Raw genomic sequence first — 16,975 nt, 5'->3', positions numbered from 1 at the left:
CTCAGAATTGAGGGCCTACAACTTGAATTCCAACAACTGAAATTGAGTAATTTCAAGGAGATTCGAGAGGCTAGCCAGCCAATATCAGATTTGGGACTGAATTTGTCTTTCAAGGAGCAAGGTGAAGACCAATACCCAAGCAAACCAAGGGGCAAATTGATTTGGAAGCTTACTCATCAATTTTGATAGCAAGAGGCACTTGGATTAGTAGAGGAGATCGAAGGATCTTAGTTGTGCTCCTTTCATTTGCAATATAAGATAAAGAAATACCGCAAGGAACACCAATTCTAGGGCCAACAAAGTATCCAATGTCCAAGATTAAAGTAGTAAAGTGTGCATTTTCAATTTACGTGAATCTTATGCTTCTTATAATTAGTACTTAATTAGGTTATTTACCACCTTATCCGAGAAGGAAGGCTGGTTTCAATGTCTAAGTGTTTTTTGGTTTTTTCTTTTTTTTAGGAATGGATCTTGCTTGAACTTTTTGACTAACACTGCATAAACCTTACTAACAACTAAAAAATTATTTTTTAAGCTTTGCAAATGGTAAGTACCTTTTAACCAATTACTTTTAATTTCTACAAGAGTACATTTTGGAGGCTTGAAAGAGAACCTAAGTAAATTATGGCTTTGACAAGCATACTCCATCTGATTCAATGATACAAATAGAAGCACCTCACTTCATGCTCACTTTTCTATTTCGGTCTTAAATTAGCCAAAAGTGATTTTCCAAGCAAGGAACCAATGACAGGTGCAAATAGTCGCGATTGCATCATTTTGTGTCTTCTCCAAAAATTTTCATAACTATTTCCCATTGTTCCAAATCGCTCTCTTTCAAAGGCAATAAAAATTTGAACTTTGTCACCACACTTCACACTCACTCTAACATTTTTAGATCATTTGATCTTAAATTAGCAAAAAGTGATTTTCCAACTAAGGAACCGATGACAATTGCAACTAGTCATGACTCCACCATTATGTCTCTTCTCCCAACATTGCATAACTATTCCCAAATGTTCCAATTTGCTCTCTTTCAAAGATGAGAGAGATTTGAACCTTGTCATCATATAACCACACTGAGTAATCTTAAGAGAATTTCCCTAAACATCCTAAAATATAAACAATTTTCCTAGATTGCCAATCAGAATTTTGATTTTGGTTTTAATGGACCTAAAGAAACAATATTGTGAAGCTAGAACTAGAAATTACCGTGTTTATACAAAAGACTTGAAGAAAAAAGGTTAAGTGTTATGGCCCAATGTATTTTTTGGGCATCATGGACAGTGTGGCTGAGATTATCGGAACAAAATGCTTTCATAAAGAAATTTTAAATTGCAAGTTGTGGGTTTCAACATGTCGTGGAACAAGTTCTTGGATTGGATGAAGGAGTTGTCCAGGCGACATGCATGAACATTGCCACTAGCAGACAGGTGTTGAAATGATGTTTGACTCTTTATACTTTGGTAACTATTTTTTAAGCAGTATGATGTGTTCACCTAAAAAAGTAATGTTTTTTAGTTGGAAGCAATTCTTATTTGTTTTTGAGGGATCTAAGATCTTGATCAAATTGTTGGCACACTACTTTCAAAAGGTGTATATTGTACAGTGAATCTCATTGCAGGTCCTGTTAGAGTGGTATGCTCTCTCTTTTTCTAGCCTTGTTGGGGTGCTGCTAAGGCTATCTGCAACTAGAGCTAGTGCAGCTAGATAGGTTGCTACAAAACAAGCCACAACTACAGCAAGCTCTTAGCTCTTGCTAGAGCAAAGGCTAACAGCTAGAGAGGCAATTATTGTTGCAGTGGGTTGTTGCTACAGCAAGGTACCATTACCATCACAACTAGAGTAAGGGATAGAACTAAATGTGCAAGTGAGCAGAGAATGTGAGATGGGAAAATTTAGAAGTAAGTGTTAGCGATCAGTTCCTGGGGGCGCAGGCAGCCACGTGGCAGTCTGGTCGGACTGTACCAGTCGGCTGCATTTAATGCAGCCGACCTGCCTTTTTGATCGCATTCTTTTTGGCTATTTATAGCCGACATTCTGCACATTCTTCCACACTTCTGTTTGCAGATTACAGGCTGGAGATTCGTGCAGACTGCAGCGTACTTCGAGGTGGACAGCAAGTTGCATCGTCGAGGTGGAGACACGCAGTCCCGCGCACTGCGCCCGTGTATATATCTGCATATCTTTGTATACAGCACACCTTATACAACAAATCTTCATCTTCCACTGTCTCTCTCTCTCTCTCTCTCTCTCTCTCTCTCTCTCTCTCTTTTTTTCGTAAAAGGTAATTGTATTAATTACGAAAAAAAGTACAAGATGACTTGATTACAAGATACATGACGCCAATCCAGGCCATCATGTGAAAAGGGGCTAAGTGCTACAAGTTACAAAGTTATGGCAAGGGGGCAGATGAAATTGCCATAAGCCAGGGACGTAAGTCCTCCCTAGAGAGCAAATCAGAATGCCGGAGAAGATCCAACTGCCAATACAAAAGGCCCTTAAGCCTCGCAATATGTCGCTGAACATTATAGGCGGAGTCAAAAAGAAAAGCATTCCTAATGGTCCAGTTATGCCAACAGCCCCAATATCGAAAAAAATGATACATGAGTTTCATATGTGGCTGTGCAGGAGTGGGGTATTTGGGCTGCCCGAAAACCCAATCAAAGGGGCGCAGGGTGAATCCAACCACTCCTTGCCAAATAGCCGACAAAAAGAACCAGACTTTTTTTGCAACGAGGCAAGAAATAAATCTGTGGCGGGCTGATTCCACAGCAGTGGTGCAAAAGAAACAGTTGCCATTGGAGATTCGTCGCTTGGAAAGAGCCGACGCAAGCAGAAGACCACCAATCATCACTCTCCAAAGAAAGACTTTACATTTGAAGGGGGTCTTGTTCAACCAGCCCTCCATCACAGTTGCCCTCCACCATGACCGGGATTTACGTAAGCCCCATAAAGCATTGGCTTTGGTAACTAACCATTGTTGATCTTTGATCAGAATATGATAAACTTGATTAGCAGAAGCTTTGCTTAAAGTCAGCCGGCCTTGTAGGTCCCAATCCTGCCAGGGATGATCTGAAGCAAGGGCAGGAAAGGGTTGTCTGCTCTAGAGCATCCGCAAAAGCTGTTCCCATAAAGGCCTATATCCCCGCGGGATCCTGTAAAGCCTCCTGGCTGTACGAAAAGATATAAGCACATTGCGACTAGCAAGGATGGCATCCGCGACCGAAGACAAGCCCAAGCGAGCCATCCGGTTGAATTGTGGTCTAAGCTCATTTTTGCCTTCCCATGCAAGTAAACGCGAGACTGCCAATAATTCCAATTGAAAAGAATTAGTAGCCAAGCGATCCTCCGCTGGATGCCACTGAGCCTTTAGAAGGACCCGTTTCCAGGAATATACCAAATGATTAAGCAGCGACGAAGAAGAACTGGAGAACCTCGAATCAGCATTAAGAACATGCCACCAAGAAGTCCGGATTTGGGTATTGCCATGTAGAAGCCCATGGCTCTCAAGGAAATAACGGGCTATATCGACCCATGGATGATGATCCGCGCACATGGCGCGGAAGAGAGACCAACGGAGAGCCTGCATGTGAGTTTGGGCATCTAAAATAGCTCCGCCACCCATGCGTTTGGGGGTGCAGGCATGCGACCAAGAAATCCAGGAAATACCTGCATGCAATGAGTCCTTCCATAGCATGAAGCGAATAGACTGAGTAAGAGCATTGAGAGTCGTAGTAGTCCAGGGCAACAATGGCAAAAAATATGTGAGCATTGGCAACATAATTGTCTGGGCCACTTTGAGACGAATATGGAAGGGCCAGGCTTGAGATTTCCAATACATAAACTTAGCCACCATTTTCTGAGAAATCCACTGCAGAAGCTGCTTTGGTGGAACGTCGACACCCAAAGGGTACCCAAGGTGCCTGACAATGGAGCCACGAGGAACAACCAGACCTTGCCAGTCCAAGGACTGCAAATCCGACTCCGTGCAGCTGAGAATGGCTGATTTGAGCGCATTGATGCGAAGGCCGGAGGCTTGACCAAAGATGCCCCAAACATCCAATGCGCGCTTGAGGTTGTCCTTGTCCGCACGCAAAATCATAAAAGTATCATCCGCCAGGGATTGGCTAATGAAGTGCTGTCCTGAAGGAAGCGACAGACCGGCCAACTGAGAAGAGGTTACCATATGGGATAACATGGAAAGAACTGGATGTGTCGCGAGGGCAAAGAATAGCGGGCTCAAAGGGCATCCTTGTCTGACAGAGCGGGCAAGTACAAATGGCTCAGTAACACCTCCGTTCAGCATGACTCGCGAAGACGCTGCAGCGCTAATGGTGTAGATTAGACGAGACATCCGGGGACCAAAGCCCATAGCCGACATAAGTTCAGCAACGAAAGACCAATCCAGATAGTCAAAAGCCTTTTCCAGGTCCAGTTGAATCAGTACTACCTCCTGGTTAGAATGCCTTGCATAATCAATAGCTAGTTGAGCATTCAATACATTGTGCAGAATATTTCGGCCCTTAATGAAACCATACTGTAGAGGATGCACAATGGCCGGGAGATGCTTATGAAGCCGATTCGCCATTATTTTGGAAAAGATTTTGTACATTGAACCCATCAAGGAAATGGGGCGCCACTGTGTCAACCTAGATGGCGAAGGAACTTTTGGAAGTAGTTTAATAAGGCCTTCTTTCCATGAGGAAGGCATGATCCCGGTTTGCCACACCTGCTGAAACAAAGCCTGCAATGGTTTCGCCAGTTGGGTAGCAAAAGCTTCAAAGAACTCATTGGTGAGACCATCCCAACCCGGGCTTTTATCCTTGGGCAAATGTAACAAGACGTCCATAACCTCTGCCTCACAAATATCGGACTCCATAGTAGCTTGCATGTCCTGCGGTAGCTGATTGCAGACCAGGTCATAAAAACCCGAACGGGCCTGAGTGATTTGATCTGAAGGTGGAGAAGTGGTGCCGAGAAGGTCACGGAAATAATTCCTGCACATATGCACAATAGTCTGCGGATCCATGATAAGGTGACCTTCTACATCCTCGAGTCTGGTCATATTCTCCCTAGCAGGAGAGGCGTGGAGAGCTCGAAAGAACTTATGGGTTTGACATGCATTATCTTGCAATGTCTCTGTCAGATGTTGCAGTTTGGCCTGCTAATATGATTTCAATTGGAATTCTTTAATAAGATCCGCCACTTGCATGGCCAGTGCGAGCAGAAATGCATCATCCGGAATGTCCACCAGCAGAGAACGAACCAAAGCCAGCATGTCCTCGGCTGCCTTGCGACGCTGCCGACAAAGAGAGGCATGGTAGATCCCATACTGCCGAGCAACCCGCTGCACATTAGAGAGCAATCGTTCAAATGACGCAGTGCCTTGAGAAGAGAAGTCGAAGAGAAATCTGTCAATCAATTGTTGCATATAGCCCTGAAAGATTGCATGCTTCAGGTAAGACGAATTAAAATGCAAAGGGAGTCTCTCCAGAAATTGCTTGAACGGGGCAATGGGTTGTGCAAGCAGCTCAAGCTGCAGAGGGAAATGGTCCGACAAGGCATATTGCTGCAACACTTTTATTTCGAGCAGCTCAGGAAGAAAATCATCATTCTGCATGATATATATACGATCCAATCTCGACCATGTTGTTGCATACTGGGCAGAATGGAAAGTAAACCCTGTAGAAGACGGGTGTAGCCAGGACCAGAGGTCTTGCTTAAGAACGGCAAGAGCCAACGCCTGCCACATACGACTTTCCGGCGTATCCATCACCGAATGCTCCGATGTGGACTGGGAGGAATCCACACACATATTGAAATCCCCCATGAAGAAGCCCCGTTTGCCAAGTGACAAGGAGGTCTGCAAAGTCTGCCAAAGCGCCCGACGAGATAAGGAATCATTCGGAGCATAGAGGCCAAGTAGCCATAAGATTTCCCCTTCGAATATAATTTCAATCACCAAAAAACGGCCATGAACATCATTTTTAATTAGAACAGGCTGATATTTGTCATGGACAATCATGAGCACACCCGAATAATGCATGGCCTGTGACCCTGCATAAAACAATCTAAAGCCATGGCAATCTACCACTTTTCCGGCTTCATCGTGACTCTTGTGCTCAACAGCGCACAGGACATCCCACTGATTTTCATGCAATACAGTCCACATAGCATGTTGCTTGTGCCGAGAACAAATTCCACGCACATTCCACGTGGCGATTTTCATGTATATTCAAAACAAAATCAGGTACGAGGCACTGCTTGCCTCGATTTGACTTTGTCAGCGAGAATGTCCAGGACTCCCTCGTCCAAGAAATCCGCCAACACTGCAAAAGAGTTCAGCGGACCAGATTTGGAAGTAGACGGCATATCTGCTGGCTTTGGGATGGAACGGGGATAACGACGGTCCCACGGGGTAATGACATTACCTCTGGTATCAAATGCCAGCTTAGCAGAGGGACCCTTTGAACGATCCGAAGACATTTTCCTGGCGGGCTGATGAAGGGGGGCAGAGGAAACCATAGCCGGAGCCGAGCGCTCAGAAGACTGCATTTCCTTCCTGCGCATATATGTACGCATGGAATCTTGTGAGGTAGTAGGCACATTGTTCTCCATGGCCGCAACAACCCTGTTGCCTTTTTTTGCACGTACTTCCACCCAATTAGTGGCGCTGGAATCCAAACCCGCAACCTGTTGTTTACCTTTGGCCAAAGCTTGGGGCTGATGGGTAGCATCCAGCGATGGGGCATCACACACCATATCTTCCATGGGCGGCACAGCATGGCCATCATGGGAAGTGTGTTGCTGTTCCGGGCATTTGGCCATAAAATGCCCCAACTGTCCACAGGAAAAGCAATGCCCTGCAAAATTGCCCCATTTCAAACGAAAGTGTAATGGGTGCATGCCAGAGCAATTGAGGCGTAACCAGGCAGGCTTTTTCTTGCAGTGTCCCATAGCATACACAAGCGGTTGCGATTCACAGCCCGGAGATTGGGAGGGGCCAGAACAGTGCCCACAGCGGCCATAGCATCCTTCAATAGTGGCCAATAAACAGCCGGACAGTTTTCCACCTCGACCCAGACCGGGCATTCACATTGCAGCAGACGCTGAAAATCTGCCATTGGACGCCATGGAACCACATGAACCAACCGGCGTTCAAAAAACAAAGGCAGTTTAGACAGGAGAACAGCACGGTGCGTCTCTGATTTCAACAGGACCTCAAAAAAACCCCGCGAGCCAACAAAAATCTCTTCAACACATTCCCCTTGTAGCAGATGTTGCAACCACTGGCGAATACGGGAAAGCAACGGGATTCGACCAGTGAAGAAAAGTATCACAGCGCGATCATAAAATACCGAAAAGGAGCGTAGGACAGTTTTTGGGTCCACGGTGGCGTCCAACACATCGTCAGGTGCAAAGTCAGAAAAGACTTCCTGATTATGTTGAACATAATCGCCAAGCAAAGTGTTTGCAAATTCCAGCAAATGTTCCCAGTCCACTTCCTGAGAGTCCACCGAATCCGAAGCAACCTGAGCATAGGACCGATCCTGAGAAACGCCTATCTCTTCCGAAGCATGCTTGGTACGTTTACCCGTAGGCTGGATGTCGGGACCAGGGGGCATCTCTTCGTTGCACGGAACCATATCCTCAGGTTCCTCCGCATCAGAATCCGGGCCCAATGCTGCCACTGTTTGATCTATGAAATCCAGATCCAAACCAGTCATCGTATATGATGATTTGATCTCGAAGGAGGACTGACCCTCTCTTTTGCCGGCTCTCTCGCTTTCCCTTTTTTCTGTACAGAGGCGCTGTCCAGGGGTGTACTCTGCAAGGAGAGCTATTGAAAACTGAGGTTTACTTGGCACCGTGCAGGGGCAGACAGGCGAAACACAGGCCTGGCGGTCTCCACAGCAGGACGGGACAGGCTGGGGTGCCGGGCAGGGGTCCGTCAGCAGTGTCCGGAAACAGGGCGTCAGGGGTATGCTACCATGGATAGGGCGTCAGTGACAGGGCGTCTGGGCGTGGACAGGGCGGCCGGAAAAGAACACGTTGGCGGCTCCAGGAGCAGGGCGACTGCTCCCGACGGCTCTAGGAGCAAGACATCCGGAAGACGACACCAGGGATGCCGCTGGCAGCGCAGGGCACAGACGCGACTGGCAGAAGTAGGCAGAGATGCAGCCCTCGATTGTGGTGACGACACGCAAACGCCCAGCGAACAGAAACGACGACGAGGCTGAGGCGAACGGGGGGTGCCGACAGGTAGGGCGTCAGGCGGCAGCGGCGCAGGTAAACGCAACCGCAGGGCGCGCCAGACCTAGCGATGGCAGGGCGGCACGAAGCGGGAGCAGCATCGCTCTCTCTCTCTCTCTCTCCTTTGCCTCTCTCTCTCTCTCTCTCTCTCTCTCTCTCTCTCTCTCTCTCTCTCTCTCTCTCTCTCTCTCAATTTTCTGAGTCACCTTGCCTCTCTCTCTCTCTCTCTCTCTCTCTCTCTCTCTCTCTCTCTCTCTCTCTCTCTCTCTCTCTCTCTCTCCCCTCTGTGTTCACTCTCTCAGTCTTGGTCCCACGCTTCCGCATCACTACACTTTGACATGGTATCAGAGCAGTGAAGAAGGGCTGACTGAGTGAAGAACCTACCTGAAGAGGAGATTCCATCGCGACACAAGGCTGCGTTTCCAACGTTCGAGGGCGAGCGGAAGGGCTGCGCATCGGAACAAGGCTGAAGCGAGCGTGGGCGCGCGGGAAAGGAGTCCAGTTGGTGGATTTGCTGCCGTTTGCTGCTGTTTGAAGAGGGGTTGCTTTTGCGTTTGTGCAGGCATTACAGGTGAAGATGTCTACAGAGATTAACTTGGAGTTCTAGACGATCATGGATCGGAAGGTGCCTGTCTTACCGGCTCTTCCCTCAGATAAAAGCTCGATAGCGACAATTACCGCATCTGGCGCGTGATGATGTTGGCCATCCTTGAGTCTTACAATTTGGCGGAGCTTGTACAAGAGATCGACCGGCCCTCGGTAAGAGATGAGTCCAAACTCTCTTCCAATGCTCGTGCGGAGTTGGCCAAGGCCAAGTCTCACTAGGACAAACTGAATGCCCGGATTCGTTCTTTTCTTTTTCTGTCTTGTACTACAGCCGTGATAGCCCACATCGAGCACTTGACGGTGGCTCGGGAGATATGCCTGGAGCTTGACCAGATGTATAACCGGATGACCCTTATGAAGAGGGTTTCTTTGGAGGTGCAGATGCGGACCTTGTCCGTGAACAAGTCTTATTCGTTGCGGGAGCACATCAACAAGCTTAGACAGCTTCAAATGCAGGTTCAGAATGCGGGGAAGCCGATTTCCTCCGAAGACATGGCGATCACACTCTTGTCCCAGTTGCTGCCACGATTCGGTGCTTTTTACTCCGCCCTTATTGCTTCGGGGCGTGAGTCTACTCTTCGTGGGAAGAGCTAGTTCCTATGGGCTTGGACCAAGAGGAACAACTGAAGGGACAGCATGCTTCCAAGTCCGAAGCTTTGACAGGTCAAGCCTCTCAGAAGAAGGGGAAGGACCAAAAGAAGAAGAAGGAGGACAACAAGTCAAAGAAGGACAATGACAAAGAATCCACATGCCATATTTGTGGTAAGACCGGCCATTGGAAGAAGGATTGCCCCGACAAAGACAAGAAGGACACCAACAAGAAGGACTCGAAGGATTCTGGAGCGGTGGCTGCACCCTCATCTGCTGCGTTTCTTCATCTAGCAGTCATTGAGGACTCTACACCGAAGGCTTCTGATGCTGCGATGACAGCCCCCCAGGCTCGGGAGTGGATCGTTGACAGTGGTGCCTCCCGGCACATGACTCCTTCATCAGTTGGTGTTGCCCAGTTGCGACCTTCGCGTGGGCAGACTCTCATCGGAGATAGCTCTTCGATGTCTATTGCAGGACAGGGTGAGATGCAGCTTATTCCAAATGGACGTGGTGGTATCCATACCTCAGAGGTGTTGCATGTGCCAGGTTTAGGGTATCATCTACTATCGGTTCATAAGATTTGTTCACTTGGACTTTTGGTGGAGTTTGACAGTGATTCGGTACGAGTCCTTGACCGTGGATCCCGGAAGGTTCTCTCATCAGGATATGAGGAGAACGGCATCTACAAATTGACGTCTTCTACCGCTCTCCCTACTCTTCTTCTTACCTCTCAGACACAGTCAGAGCTATGGCATGCTCGGTTTGGTCACCTCAACTATGATTATCTTCGGAGGGCGTCACGTGGACAGCTTGTTCGAGGGTTGCCGGACATAGTGGTGAGCTAGCAGCCATGCGTCTCCTGCATTCGTGAGAAGCAGCATAGGGATGCGATTCCCAACAAAGCTTCGCGGCGGTCTACTTCCCCGATGGAGCTTGTATCTACGGATCTTTGTGGCCCTATGCGGAACAAGCCCTTGAAAGGGAGCTCGTACTTCATGTTGATCGTAGATGACTACAGCGGGATGACTTGGGCCTACTTCTTGGCGTTGAAGTCGGAGGCTTTCTCCCACTTCAAGGATTGGCTTCTCTTTGAGGAGAACCAATCGGGCTGGCGATTGAAGACCTTGCGATCCGACAAGGGTGGTGAATTTGTTTCTAATGAGTTTGCTCGTTTTTGTGCAGATAGAGGCATTCACCAGGAGTTTGCTAACACCAACACTCCTCAAGAAAATGGCATTCTTGAACGGAAGAACCGAAGTGTGATCAAGATGGCGCACACCATGATGGAGCACCGACAGACACCTTAGTTTCTATGGGCCGAGCTGTGGCTACTGCAATCCACATCCTTAACCAATCCCCCACTTCGGTTGTTGATAGGATGACACCTTTTGAGGCTTGCTTTGGGACTAAGCCCGATGTTTCTTATTTTAGGATTTTTGGGTGCGATGCCTATGTTCACATTTCCAAGACTCGTCGTGATAAATTTGAAGCGGCTTCCCGAAGACAGGTGTTTGTTGGCTACAGCTCTCAGTCCCAAGGCTATAGCTTGTATGATCCCGTCAAGCGGGATGTGTACACCAGTCGAGATGTGCGGTTCGTGGAGGTTCCGGCCATAGCAGCGGGTGAGGAGCATCCCGTTCTTGGAGATCCAGGGGAGAGTTGGGCTCCCGAGACAGTTCCTTTGGAGCCAGCGCCTTTTGATTCCGATTCTGTTTCCGATACAGAGTCTACTGTTCCACCGGTCACCCCCGAGAAGTTACCACCGATGGATATCCCAAAGTCTTCAGCTGATGGAGAGCAACGAGGAGAGGTTCGGCCTCCTCCTCGTTGGGCCCGTGACACACTCTGATTCAGGGATCGAGGGGGTCCCTGAGGAGTGGGGACCGCAGGATGGTCCGCGGCGGTCACGGAGGCACCAAGCACATTCTATGGAGCTTGTTTGCTCACACGCAGTCCTGCACACTGCGCCCGTGTATATATCTGCATATCTTTGTATACAGCACACCTTATACAGCAGATCTTCATCCCACTGTCTCTTTCTCTCTCTCTTCTCTCTGTGTTCACTCTCTCTCTCAGTCTTGGTCCCACGCTTCCGCATCGCTGTACTCTGACAGTAAGCGGGGTGAGAGAGGAAGTGACTAGATGAAACAACACTTGCTAGAGCAAATGGTCAGTAAAGCGAATTGTAAGACTAAAAGAACATACAAACACAGAAACAAGTCACTAGGGAGATAGAGATAAAGACAATAAAAACTATATTGCCCAAGAAAATCCTACTACATCTAGCTCAATAACAGAGCTATATAAAAAGGTTATCAAAAGTCAAATCAATATGCCACATGCATCACCTAGAGATAACGGGGCATGCTGATTCAACATCAGCTCATCTTCCTCCAATTTATCGCCATAACTACAAACAGTCATCGAACCAAGATGAGTAACAAAAAGAAGAGGAAGTGGAAAAGTGGCAAGTTCCAACAACTCCAAAGGGGATACCCATGAGTTTTCTAAAGTAAATCAATAGGAGTAAGGACTTAAGTACCAAAAAAAAGGTATCATCAACATGCTATCATTTGCTAATCAAGCTACTATCATGAGGACATGTATTTTTGAAGCCTCACATAACATGTGGATTTATTTTTAATCACATGATTAAGTAAATGTTGCACATGTGACGTGCAACTAGGGTTAAAGTAAATTTATGAGCCTGGGACACGAGGAAATCACGAGATGTCAAAGGCAAAAGTTGCAATAAGTTATGCCACACATGTACTTGGTGGTATCTGGTGCTAGTTGTTGGCCTAGGTCGTTCATTTGGCCAAAATGGTACCTAACGCCAATCTGATGGTCAAAGATGGCACAGAAACACTCGGGTGTGGAAGATGTCCATCCAATTTAATTGTTGGCCAGTTAGATTGTTTTTCATAATACTAGAAAAATCATTTGGGAAGCCTGCCACTTGTCAAAAATGCCTACGCAAGACTGAAAAACATCTTTATAGGCTAGAGAGACATTTTTAGTGTATTCAATCTCCAAGAGAGAGGGAGGAGATGCTATTGGTCTGATTTACAGCCATTGGAGGACCTTTTGAGGCAGCCAGGGACAAGAGAAGACTGATCAACAGTAGGTGAAAGCATCTACAGGCTGTTGAGGCAGGGCAGCAGCAGTAAATTCAGTTCTTTGCATCTACAAGCTGTTGTGGCAGGGAAGCAGCTGCATTTGACTGATTTTCAGTCATTCTTCGCGACAAAACTCTGAATTTTCTCTCTCTACAGTTTTCTCTCTCATCTCCCCGCCATTTCATAGCCTTGCTTTGAAGATCTCGGCATTTGAACCCTTGGAGGCTGAGAAATCGCAAATTTCTCTACAGTAAACCCTAAACTACGATAGAAATTAGGTTTAGCAACAACCTCAAGAAGCGTGCCAAAAATTGGAAGCTCCAAGACTTGGATTTTTTAGGGCTAAAGGTGAATTTCAACTAAATTCAGGCGGAGGACTTTCCAGCCATTGAATTTGGGGCATTTCCATCATCTATGAAGTAGGTGAAGGCCAAATAAGTGCCCGAATCAAGAGGCAAATCAAATTGAAGACTTGCTAGTCACTTTGGACAGCAAGGGGAGTTTGGATAGCAAAGGGGATCGGGAGAATCCCATCGTAAATCAACTTTTTCTTCAGTAAAGCGAAAGAAATACTGAAAGGGGTGCCAATTTTGGGGCCAATCGGGTGTGCATTGTCCAAGATCAGTAGGTAAATTTGTATTTTCAGATTTGCATTAATTGTTGTGATTGGGGATTTACCACCCATCCACAGAAGGAAGGCTGGTTTCAGCTACTGCCAAGAAAATTCACACTGCTGCCTTAAAAATGTGTGCTGCTACCAGAAGTTGGCATGCCACTTCCCAGTGGCAGCAGAGAAACAAGACATCATCCTTTCTCTTCCTAGCTTGCATGTGGAGGAAGATTTAAGATTGGTCTCCCTGGCTTGTCAACTATTTAATTCTCTCTCTCTTTCTTCATTGCCTCATAGCTGCAGTAGATTGGATTCTGATCTGAGAAGAAGGATTTGGTGGTTTGAGAATGGTAACAGAGAAGGTTTTCCTGAAGATTTTGTGGGCTGTTCATGGCTGGGTTCCACGACTGGAAATCGCTTGGAAGACACAGATTGCAGGCCTGTTTGAGATTCCTGTGCTGAAATTTGGGATTCCTGACCAGTTTAATGCGCTCTACTCATCTCAGTTCTGAGACAGCTTTGTTGCTGATCTATATCTTTCAGGAATAACTCAAAGAAATACTGCACAGTATGGCAGCCTTTGGTGCCAATTGGTGTTGATGTCTGTTGCAGGAGTGCAACAGTTTGTTCTACTGCACTTTGATATTACTAAAGGCCAGTTTCATTGGTTTTGTTGCTTATTATATACCCTAAAAAGGATTTTAATGTAAACTTGCAAACTATAAACACTAACACTTCCTAGCTCATGAGCATCGACAACTGTACCAAGTACTATAATATGACCAGGTCTAATTGAGCTACTGCTTCAAATTCATAGTTAAAAGCAAAATTTCAGGATTAATTATTGGTTTTGAGCAAAAATCATGTCCACATACACAATGACCAAACTACACACAGAGAGTACGCAACCTAGGCAGAAAAAGTTACACTTGAGGGATGAAAGATCGCTAACTCATACCTTTATGAACTTTTTCAGAGTCATCCAGCGGAACCTGATCTGAGATTGCAGGGTCCTCCTGTGAAAAGTCTTCTTTGCACCTCGACAATCCATGAGGCCCCAGAGGCACAGGTCTTAATTGTGAGTTTCCACTTTCATGATCACACATAGCTTGGGAGGCGTTTCCAGGCACATCATTAAGCTGAAAGTTGTCTTTTGATCTCAAGTGCTGATATGAACCATCCATTGAAGCAGCGTCCATAGTGGCCCCTGCATAGTTTGAACCACGTTCTGGTGAAGGCAAAATGCTGCTACCATTCAGGCCAAGTATTATTGCACTTGTTTCCTTGCTATGATCCTCTATTGCATTTTCCTGGGTCCCTTGATTTGCACTACTGATGGCGGGTTCACCCAATTGAACACTGGTATGCAGCTCGCCTTCACTAGGTTCAAACTTCTCAACAGTTATATCATCTGTCTTTGATTCCAATCCACTCGTTGAATGTTGAGATCTGTCATTCACAGGAGAAGTGTCGAGCATTGCACCAGCCAATTCAGTTCCACCAGAGGTATACGGTTCCTCTGCATTAATATTTCCAGTCTGGCTGCCAGTCTCGTCAAGCACCTGTGATGAATCGTTGTAATCCTGATTCAACTCGGTTGAAAAGTCTTGTTGTGCTGAAGAGCTTGCACCTCCATCAAGCCTGCTGTCATGGTGTAACGTGCCTTCAGCCTCGACTCCATCCTCGTCGGCAATTCTGTGCGCAGGAGATGATGCCCCAGAGAACAGAACCGACGAGGAAGGAGATGAAGCTGATGAAGACTGTATAGAATGCTGCTTTGGAGTGGAGGGGGTCGAAGAAGATGATGCAGGATGAGAAGGGGAGGATGACAATGATGATGAAGAAGACGAAGATAAGCTTTCCTGGTGGACTTCAACTCCGTCTCCATCCTCATTTTCCATGCCTGTAGTTAGCAATACAGACTGGAACTTGGGCCTGCTGTGTTACCTGTATGCGTATGTTGAAGCAAAATTTGATGGGGTAATAAAGTACGTCGGCTTTGACAATGCTTGACCAAAGCAAGCAGAGATCGGATGAATGTCCTATCGTAGGGGATCACAAGCCACCTTGTAGAGAGACTCAAGTTGCCCTTTCAGATACCCTTGTTAAGCAAATCTCTTTTCGTACGAAGCATCAGGCATCCAGCATTGGTAAGTAGGGATGGTTCACGTCCGTTGTAAAGAAATCGATTTTCTGGCTAATTTCCCGGCAAAACGTTCCGCCTGACTGCCGAGCCTTACTGAGTCTTCGAACCGTATGCGGTATGACACTGCTAAATTTCTGAACATGCATCCACGGTTCTTTTGTTCAGACCTAATTCTCCCTCAAATAGCATTTATGCCTCTTTCAGTGAGTCTGCGGCGTCTTCTTTTCAAAAATTTGGCACGAAGAATGTATCGAAAGGTGTTGTGAACACACATGCCTTCCTAATTTCCGTCCCGATTTATCGAAAGAGATGGAGCTCAACCAAATGATCCCCGCGGTCCAAGAAGTACCTGGCCTAAGCCGGAAATTTTGATGTTCTAAGAAGCATGGTCGGTCGCAATTTGTGAAGATCTGAGGCGAGTCCCACAGAGAAGAGAGAGAGAGAGAGAGAGAGAGATGGTGGAAAGGAAAGGAGAGATGCAGACGGGAAAAAGGAGCTTAACGAGCAGATAAAGAAGAGCAGCATGCATGTCATGGTAGGCCAAATTCACATACACCACAACATACGAAGGAGGACGTAGACCCCAGAGAGACAAACAGAGGAGAGGGGTCGAATCCAATAATAAGCTGCGACGTGAATTGGAAATTGGTTGTTTTTCCACGTGGAGGGACCTCCCCTAAAAGCATATACTCTCTCATCGCTGTCTCAGCACAGTTCCACTCACTGATGGAGTGTGTGTCTCATGATGCCGATGATGGATCGTGATGGTGTTGTTTGGGTCCAATCCATGTCATCAACCACCACGTTGCTATTTTTATATTCTATCTCAGATGTGAACTTTCCTTTCCATCATGCATTATTTTAGTGGAAAACAGTCCTGAAAAAACTATGTCCGAGTCCCAAAGATCATCCAAATGAATTGAAAGGAATAATTATTCTCCCTCATGCACTATTTTATTGGAGTATAGTCATCGATAAACTCTGTGCCCCCAGATAGCATTGAAGTGAATTGAAAGGAATAATTCTTCTCTCGGATCCATTATTTTAGTGGAAAATAGTCATGAATAATCTTTGTGCCCCAAACAGCATTGGAGTGAATTGCAAAGCACTTTGTTTTAGACATGAAGAGACCTCCCCCAACCATAAACTTGTAGTGTCACAACATAACTTTACTAGATGAGCATTTCTCATGGTGGTGGTGATGGTGGTGTTGGTATTATAGGATCATCCGTGTAATTAACCACCACAATGCTATTTCTAAGGTTGAGGTTCTACCTTGAATGTGAACATATAGTAAAACCAACCTATGTGAACATATAGTATTGTAGTCTTAAGGCCAAGCTTGTGCTAGCACATATATGCACCGATTACATATTCTAATTATTCAAGAGAGCTTTTCTTGACCTAACATCAAAGCAATAGCAAAGTGAAACTATCATTTAGCTACTAAGGAGAGCCTAGATCGATCAATAGTATGCATCGATGAAGAGCCATAAAGTGGAGCAAGGGGAATGAAACCCCTGCCAAGTGGCCATTATTGCTCTTACAGGGCATTAACTGTCTTTATTAGGGAGGCAACCACATCAGCCACCACGAAAGGTGACACTTTCACCACCTCCCATGTAGATTGAGGGAGGGAACAAGCAAGGC

At 46.3% G+C, this 16,975-nt stretch overlaps 1 protein-coding gene across 2 annotated transcripts in view; it reads right to left on the bottom strand.

The window, feature by feature from the left end:
• LOC148038067 (sterol 3-beta-glucosyltransferase UGT80A2-like) overlaps positions 1 to 15,952 on the bottom strand; it is a 110,637-nt gene extending 94,685 nt beyond the window's left edge. The window contains exon 1 of one of the 2 annotated variants that reach the window (XM_087668531.1): positions 14,138 to 15,952. In XM_087668531.1, coding sequence (XP_087524657.1) covers positions 14,138 to 15,080 — 943 coding nt within the window. In that variant the 5' untranslated portion in view covers positions 15,081 to 15,952. The remainder of the gene's footprint in view (positions 1 to 14,137) is intronic. The other variant, XM_087668539.1, reaches the window with a different exon arrangement.
• Positions 15,953 to 16,975: the final 1,023 nt, after the last annotated feature.

The sequence above is a fragment of the Lygodium microphyllum genome, chromosome 3, assembly GCF_053477565.2.
Source record: "Lygodium microphyllum isolate KBCC chromosome 3, Lygodium_microphyllum_v1.1.10, whole genome shotgun sequence".
Taxonomy (NCBI): Eukaryota; Viridiplantae; Streptophyta; class Polypodiopsida; order Schizaeales; family Lygodiaceae; genus Lygodium; species Lygodium microphyllum.
The sequence above is the reverse complement of the archived record's forward strand: the minus strand, read 5'-3'. Positions and strand labels throughout refer to the sequence as shown.